This window comes from Lactuca sativa, chromosome 4, assembly GCF_002870075.4.
Source record: "Lactuca sativa cultivar Salinas chromosome 4, Lsat_Salinas_v11, whole genome shotgun sequence".
NCBI lineage: Eukaryota > Viridiplantae > Streptophyta > Magnoliopsida > Asterales > Asteraceae > Lactuca > Lactuca sativa.
Window position 1 is genome coordinate 87,967,962 of NC_056626.2, and position 9,467 is coordinate 87,977,428.

The 9,467-nt window shown below is 32.2% G+C and overlaps 1 protein-coding gene across 1 annotated transcript; it reads right to left on the minus strand.

The window, feature by feature from the left end:
• Nucleotides 1-2,730: 2,730 nt before the first annotated feature.
• LOC111911880 (TIR-only protein) lies at nucleotides 2,731-3,832 on the minus strand. Its single transcript, XM_023907625.2, has 2 exons — nucleotides 3,321-3,832; nucleotides 2,731-2,842 (listed from the first exon to the last, which is right to left on the minus strand). The coding sequence occupies exons 1-2, from the start codon at nucleotides 3,824-3,826 to the stop codon at nucleotides 2,731-2,733; spliced, it is 618 nt and encodes a 205-aa protein (XP_023763393.1). The 5' UTR covers nucleotides 3,827-3,832.
• Nucleotides 3,833-9,467: the final 5,635 nt, after the last annotated feature.

A 9,467-nucleotide genomic window follows, 5' to 3' on the forward strand; every position in this document is an offset into this window, starting at 1 on the left:
TTTATATTGGGCAGGTTATAAATGGAGCGGATCTGTGATGATCCATACCCGACCTTTTTAATAAAAGGGTTAGCGGGTACGGATCGTTAACGGGTAAACGGATCAAAAACTATGCTCCAAACCCGTATAATTGTTAAGGGTCTGGATCAGATTAGGGTCAAAACTCGCTCCATTGTCAGGTCTATCCTCAATGCACCAATCAAAAATTAACAAATATTAAATAATTATTAAATTGTTATAATAATAATCTTTACCATATTTAATTTTGGTAATTATGAATATCCCTTTATTTTAGGATCACTTTCTTATTTACCCTATTAAAATCCACATTCACCAAACGTCTGCTAACACTTCCACCGACTAAAAATGCTGCTTAAACCACTTGCTGTTATCGCCACTTGCACCATCCTCTCGGAGAAATCTTCACTTGGAAAGGGATTTCTTTTCATTTTGCATGTGAAATATATATGGATCGGCACTCATCAACGAATGCAAGCTCTAATTTTAACTTTTTTTTTTTTTTTTTTTAATTTTTTTTAATTTTTTTTTATTTTATTGTGAAGGCTACATATGTTTTGTTGCCAAGCAATTGAAATTAAATTACTTTTTTGATGCTACATTGTATATTTTTGAATTTCTCATGTTTGGATTATTATAATTTCTCCATTCAACCACCGAATGTTTATATTAAGTTGCAAACTGATTTTATGTTTACTCTATCCAAATCGCTATTTATTTCTTTTTTTTATTTGTTTGTTGTTTTTGTTTATGTATCTTAATTTCATAATCTGTGTATATAAATAATAAAGTCCGTTGGTGTTAAAAGCTTATTGCTAAACAACAAATTTAAGTAATATTTATATTCACAACTTGCACAATAGATGTTTGTGGAAACGCCTGAAAAAAAATTTTGCTTTTGCTTTTTAAATCCTTTTCACTTGCTGGATCTTTGTTTATTTATTTTTATTTTTATTTTTTTATTTTTTTATACTTTCAGTTTTGATATATGTTGCACAAGCTTTTTGTTGAAATGCCTAAAAGAGAATCTGATCATGTGGTATGTATTATGTCAAAACTCTTAGAATGCCTATTATTCTAACAGAATCCGATTTCAATCTCCTTATTTGTCAAGATAGGAAAAGTAAAAAACATTGCACGATAGAAAAAATGAAATACATTCTATTAGAATATGCTATCATTCTCTATTATATAGTTTCTATTAAATAAGTAATTCTTGTATTCTGTCAGAATTTATTTGTATAAATGCATTCTGTTAAAATGTCTTTGTGAATGTTTGTTAACAACAAGTACATTAGCTTAACTGGTAATACTAACGAGTAATAAATATTATGCTTTCAGAACGGCTTGAAGAAGGAATTCAATATTGATCATATAGGAGAAAGATTTGGAATTGAGTTCAACAACAAGTATATTTGCGAAGAATTACATTCTTACGATAATACATCATATTTTCGTAATAGTTTGAATCAAATGGATTATTTGGACCATTGAAGAAGATCAAGTGTATCTGCTTAATAATTATATATATTTAAGAATGTTATTTCTTAAGATTTTTATTCATTTTTGATGATATTCTGTTAGAATATGTATAATTATATTAAAATTTATAAGACTATTAGTCTGTAACAATATGTATGATTTTGTATTCAAGTTCGGATGTATATGAAAAATATATGTTTATCAAAAATATATGCATTGAAAATATATTCCACAAAAATAAAATCGAAAATATCTATACTAGTTAATGTTTGATATTTTGACAGAATAAAATCGGAGTTTTAAATTTGAATTAATTTAAAATATTCAGATTTTTAAAAATAAAGGAATTAATTATCTTTAAAAATCCGAAAAATTCATTTTTTAGTATAAGTTAAATAACTAAAATGTCCTTATGCTAAAATTTGTATGATTATATGGTACATATTACCCTATTGGGATATTATAGACCCTCTGATCATGACCTTTGATTCTATTTCATGTAGTGGTATAGATCTAGATATGTGTATGCTGACACATAATAGCTAGTAAAAACAAAATAACCTCTATATATATGGTGAGTCATTGTGAAAACATAAAAATTTGTGAAAACTTGAAAACAATAAGTCCGCAATCATATAGTTCCAGATAATCATTTGTTAATAGTCCTTATAACTACAGATAATCATACGTTGTAATCATATAACTACAAATAAAGATATTTGTGTCTGCAGTCCAAAAATATGCGTGGATGCATATTTAAATGTGTATATATGCATATTTTCAAGAAAAAAAAAGCTCGGAATTTTTTTTTTTATTCCATCTTAGACATTGATTTCGTTAATATTTCAGGTTTTAGATTTTGAAAAAATGAAGAATGAATCAGAAATTCTCAACTTCTTCCGATTCTTTAAATTTTCAAAAGAAGGTCGTATATATGCGCTACAATGAATATTTATACAAAAGTAAAAGTAATAGATAAACAACACTTTCAATACATGGAAACAAAACCGCACGTTTTGCAGTCTTATAATTAAACACTAACACAATTTTCAACCGATCGAGTACGAAGATTAACAAATCAAAACAAGACTTTCAATGATGAATATGAGCTTTGAACTTTTCAAATAAAGATTTTATGTGGATGTACAAAGTAATAAATTAATTAAATGAACTGATTCGTTAGGTTTTTAAAGGTATTATATCCAAGTTAAATTAAATTAAATTTAACAATTATGCATGGTTAATTGATTTTTCAATATGCATCTGTCGCTCTTCCTCTTCCACCTCTTTAAGGTTTTCCATAATTGCTTCGGTCGCCGTCATTAAAAATCCGGGCCAGTCCCTGCATATAGCGATCAAGAACGTTAATTCGTCAAAACTAATCATGAACATGCACGAAATATTTGGCAATGCTTTATGATTAATATACATTATTGTTTAATTAGTTTATTAAAATACATCAACTAATTTGCATGGTATATATGCTCGAATACAATGTGAATATGATGATCCCTTTTAGAAGTTTAACCTGTGAAGAATGTAGATTAATTCCGTCATTTCACGACTGCCCTTAAATTAAATGCATATATGACTTATAATTTACAAATTTTTTATAATCTTAAGGATTGTTTTCATTGATGAGGTCGAGTATCCCATGATGATGAACTGTGACTTGTAATATAAGTATCCGGAGGTACTTTGATTAGTATCATTTCTATCATTCTATGTTAATATAATTTCATGGAAAGGCTATATACTATATATACGTATGCTAATATAATTTCATGCATGACTAATAATCACTGTTGAGCATTAATTACCCGTTTGAAGAATCGAAAGTTAGGCCAACGGTGTACTTAGCCTCCTCGAGAGCTGTTTTGAACCTATCTAACTGATGTTTAGAGCAACTCCCGTCGTCTCTAACAATAAGCTCCGATGGTTTGACGTCACAAAAAACCGGTATGACCTTCTTCTTGGCCTCCATTATACGAGCTAATTCATGCAAACAAAAATAAGATTGACAATATCGGGGAGAAAAAACCACAACTCCAACTTTGCATCTGGTGATTGCAGCGTCGATTTTATCGAACAGTTTGTCTCCTGGTTTCATATTCTTGCTGTCAAGGAAAGGTCTTAATCTTAACCTCACCAGATGGTTATACAAAAGTCCGGCGACGTTCTTCTTGGTATCGATCCCACGGTGGTTAATGAAAACATCACAAGATGGTTGCTGCCATGTGACCATGGCGGCAGTCGGTGGTTTCTGTAGTCGGAGCAGATTGCGGTAGACATTATTGGTTGAGGAAATTGAACGTTGCATTTGCATGAGGAGAGGAACAAGTGAAACCGAGTCAAAGGTTGTATCTAGTGCTTTGAGGAGTTGTACTGTGTGTATGTTCTATTAGTTGTTGATATGGATGGTTATTTATAGATTTAAAGAGAGAAACAAATCTTGAATCTTGAATCTTGAATTTTCGAATGCTTTTGACTCTTTTGGTATTACGATCGAGCTGCTACAACCCTTCAAAGACGTACGTCTTACGATTGTTACATTAATTACAGTAAAACCACATGAAGTAACAAAACTATAACTAAATAATAATCTTATTCGTATTGTAATTTCTTTTTTCGCTTTTTAAAATACTTAACAGTGTTATTATATATTAAGCTAATAAAAAAATTTATTTCAATTAATATCTATATATACGATTATTTTGTCACATAAAATTCTTATATTTTTTCTCATACATATACGATTATTTCTGAAGGCAAAAGATTTCTCTTATAATATATAATCGACATCAATTAGATGTGATTGTGCTTAATTGGCCATCTTCATTAAAAAAGAAACTATAACTTAACTGAATAATTACCTATTAATATTCACTATACTCATTTTACTTTCTTCTTTATATTATTGTAATTGATTGATTTTTTGAATGTTATTGCCTATTATTATTTAGAAATATTATTTTATTGTTTTTGCGACTTTTGTCATTCTTAATAACATTATACTGAATACTCGCTATAACAACAATTTTCCTAGAAATTATTGATAGCTTTACTATATTACATTCAAAGGAACGTGGAAGATTCATTAGACTCGTTCTTGTTGTAATTAATTAATCGTAAAAAAGAAAACGTATTTCCCTTTTTAAACACTATAGTTGTTTATTCTTAATTATACAAATGCGTAATATAGGAAGATTAAAAATTTACTTAAATGCTTTTATTGTAATTTGTCATTTGATATATGATTATTTAAAACTAGTGATGCGATATTTTGTAATACGTATTCATATGCAGTCGGAAAAATTTAGGCATTTGGTTCCTATAATTTCTTATTTCTTATAATAAATAAAATATAGCTTCTTGCCACATGTCTGATTTCTGCGACCCATCTTCGCTTGGTGACAACCTTGTAAACCCACATACATTTTCTTTTAGCCTGAATTTAGTTATAATGCATTTTATTTGAAATTTAAATTTTGTTTTAATTACCAAAAATCTTATGTTTAAATGAAATTTAAATAACTATTCTTATCTAATGAAACATTCTTATTTAAATACGTCTAATTTAATATAAATCTCAAAAAAAAATCATGAATACATTATTGTACTTACATTTATACCTACAAAGTACAAACCACGTATTTCCAGTAAAAAATTCTACCACCATCGTCATTCTTCTAATCTCATGATTTTGGTCGTTCTTATACATCTTACATCACCACGAAAATAAAAATAAAAACAATAAACAAGTTCTGGCTAGTACATCTTATTTACTTTTTTATGTTTATTATGTTATATTTGCATTCTACACATACATCATGTTTGTTTTATAGTGTGCAAAGGTTAAATTTTTTTTTTTTAAATCATAAAATAGAATATCATATATTTATCTGCAAAACACAACATTATACTTTTATGCAAAAAGTGAACTTTTTAATCAAATGATTTTTCAATTTAAGCCAATTTGGTGGTCTTTGAGTGGAATTAAATTTAAATAACAGCAAACTACTTAATTATATATAACTAACAGCAACCTACTCCAGTTTTTATGAATTGTAGTAATATAGTATCAAAGTACATTGCTATTATTTAAAAAAAATGATTTATTTAGAATATATGTCTTATAGCAATGTACTTTCAAATGTACATTGTTGTAATTTGTAAAAATGTCAAAAAAAATATTGATTCTTTTAAAGTGTTTTAGGTTTATGCTAAAAGTGAACCTTTTAATCAGATGATTTTTTCAGTTTTTGTAGTGTGGTGCTCTTTAAGATGAATTAATTTTAAATAAAAAAAATCTACTTAGTTAAATTTAAATAACTGAAGAGGTTTATTTAACGCGTAACAAAATGAAATTAAATTTTAGAATGATTATGAACACCGAGAGTAAATATAATCTTGTTTCAGCTCAATTGTGTTTTCCAATACTGAGAGAGTTTAGACAGAAAAAGTTGCACATAAAGTATCATTGTCAAATTTTAAAACCGGGAGACCTCGAACAAGATCATTTACCACCAATTTATTTAGGTTTCGAAAGTTCAGGTGTGAAAGACGTTTATGCGAAAGTCAACTAACATCAAATGAAGCTTTCGAAAGTAGGCATACCGAGGGAATTCCAACTATGGGTTTAATATCAAGAGTGAACATATCTCCATGTCGTTATTATGACATCCCCAAAATCACGGCCATAAAAGACCGATTTCATTTATGTTTTTTAAAATAATTTCAGAGTAAATCCTTTTGATTTAAAAGTGTTGCGGAATTTGTTCCCAAAACAAAACATGATAAAATAATATTTATCAAAGCATTTCATCAAGAGATGCATTTTCATTATATAGTCAAAACTCGGGATGTCATGTTCCGATACAGACCATAAAGCATAAACGATAACATTACAAGTCGTTCAACAAATATATACATATACAGACTTGTAAACAAAACAACTCGATGATTCATCCATCTTACGCCCTTGCGCCACTTCCTGTAATACAAATAAAACTGAGTGGGTCAGGCTTGGGAGCCTGGTGAGCATATAGGTTTTCAACCCACAATAAATAAATTATATTTAATTTCACCTACCAATCACTATCCCAATTACCCATTCCCGTTATCCTCACTTCACGTCTCTAAAATAACATCTATCTCAAGGGACCTAATCTAGGATTTTCATCGGGACGGACATTACTGTTAAGGGGTTTCCTCAACAATAGGTATCCTAAAGGCAACCATGAGGGGATAGAGTACACCGGTGAACACATCGTTCACAACACCTACAGGTTATGAACCTGCTAGCGTTCCACTGGACTGTCTAGAAAGAGTCCGTGGTCGTTATCCATAGTCCGCTGAATAACTAGATCAACAACAACAACAACATCGAGGCCTATCATCTGTTTATTACACGCCAACTAGCTACCCATGTTCTACCCAACATATTAGTAGATAAAAATATATATTTTCATACATAGTTTAAAACCTGTATATCATTTTCATTCAATATATATTCCACATAACAGATGAGGCACACCCACATAACACGTATTTCATAGAAAGTAAATCAGATCTATGAGATAGAAGAGAACGAATATACATTCACACTTATAACAACAAAATTATACACATAAACAACAATATACTTAATACACTCAAACCATACTTGTATTATTATCGTGTTTATGAAAGGTAGTATACACTCACTTGATCAGAAGACGATCAGACAGCACTACGGCTTGTAGAAGTAGTATCTCTCCGCAGATCTGGAATATCTTAACAAAAATCAAACTTCTCGCGGGCAGAGCTTCGGCTCGGGAATCACGCTCTTCGGGATTCTCGGGGCTTCGGATCTTGCTTCGGGACTCGGGAATGATACCGGGGCTTCGGGGTACTTCTGGCAAGCAAATCGATGCAAAACGGGAGAGAGAAGAGGGAAAAATAGCAAAGGAGTCGGCTGCCCTCGCATCCTATTTATAGGAGGCTGGAGCCTCGGAGTACGCGGGGCGTACTGCCTCAGAATCGTCATTGCTTACGTATCCGAAGAACTCGAGTGCGAGGCGTGTCATGCTTTGCTGTACGTGGGGCGTACGCTAGTATGCTGGGCGTACTTTGGATGAGTCCGATGACTCCTCTTCGGATAATGCCGGATTTAATAATTAAATTTAATTATTAATTATTTAATAAACTTCGAAAATTCATATCTTCTTCATACGAACTCCGTTTTCGACGTTCTTTATATCCACGCGTAGGTGAGACTACGCTCTACAACTTTCGTTTAGACTCCGTCGGCTAACTTTGACTTTATTTTTATTATTTATTTTTAATAAGTCGGGACAGAAAAACTTCGTTATAAATTCATAACTTCTTCGTTTGACGTCCGTTCTCGCCTAACTTTTCATCGCTTCGATACCAACAACGAGACCTTCGATCCTCGTTTAGATTGCTTCGGCTAAAAACCGCTCGATCTCAAATCGAGTATTTTAGGCTGCATACCGCTAAGTCGAAACTTTGATAAATCATAACTTCCTCATACGAAGTCAGATTTGGGCGTGCTATATATATTCGGAAACCTCGTTTCAACTACTACAACATTATCCAAAGATATTAAGTTTATTTTACACTTAAATTTTGACGCTTATTTTTATTCTTAATTAATCCAACCACATAATTAAGCAATTAAGCACAAAACACATAATACTCAAATAATACACTTCTATTATTTCAAAACAGGCTACAAAGGTTAACCTAGACTATTATATCAACATTAATGACAGGCCAGAAACACAGGCGTTACAATTCTCTCCACCTTAGAATGATTCCGTCCCCGGAATCACACACCAACAAACAACTGCGGATAGCAACCCATCATGTCACTCTCCGTCTCCCAGGTGAGATTCGGCCCATTCGTGTGTTTCCATCGGACAAGCACTAACTCGACCATCTTGCGTCGCAACTTCTTAGTATTTCGGTCAACGATTGGCTCTGGTTCTTCAATCAACCTTTTGTGCTCATCGATTCTCAACTCCGAAAGTGGAATCATGTCGGAAACTTCCCCCGTGAACTTCCTCAAATAACACACATGAAAAGTGTTATGAATTCCATTCAGTTCTTCTGGTAGTTCGAGCTTGTAAGCTTGGTTCCCAATCCTCTGAAGAACTTTAAACGGTCCAATAAACCTTGGACTCAACTTTCCCCTTTTACAAAATCTTATAAGTCCCTTCCATGACGAGACTTTAAGCAAAACCGAATCTCCAATTTCAAAAGTCATCGGTCTTCGCTTTTTGTCAGCATAGCTCTTTTGACGATCCTGAGCTGCTAACATTCTTTCCTTAATTATTTTCAACTTTTCAGCAGTTTGATGAACCGTCTCCGGTCCCATAAACTGCTTTTCCCCAGCCTCAAGCCAACAAGACGGCGTACGACACTTCTGTCCATACAAAGCTTGGTAAGGTGCCATCTTAATGATCGAGTGAAAACTATTATTATAGGAAAATTCTACCAAAGGTAAATGTTCAACCTAGTTACCTAGGAATTCCAAGGTACATGCTCTCAGCATATCTTCAAGCATTTGTATCGTCCGTTCGCTCTGACCATCAGTCTGCGGATGGTAAGCTGTACTTAAACACAACTTGGTACCTAATTACTCTTGTAGACTTTTCCAAAATCGCGAGGTGAAACGGCTATCACGATCCGACACAATCGTTAACGGAACACCGTGAAGCCTCACAATTTCCTTCACATAAGAATTTGCAAGCTTCTCCATAGACCATTTCTCCTTGGCTGCTATGAAATGCGTACTCTTAGTGAATCGATCAACGACCACCCAAATCATGTCGTGACCATTCATTGTTCTGGGCAGTTTAGTGACAAAATCCATAACAATATCTTCCCACTTACCCATAGGCACAGGCAATGGTTCTAAACTCCCGTACGGTTTCTGATGTTGTGTCTTTACTCTCGCACAA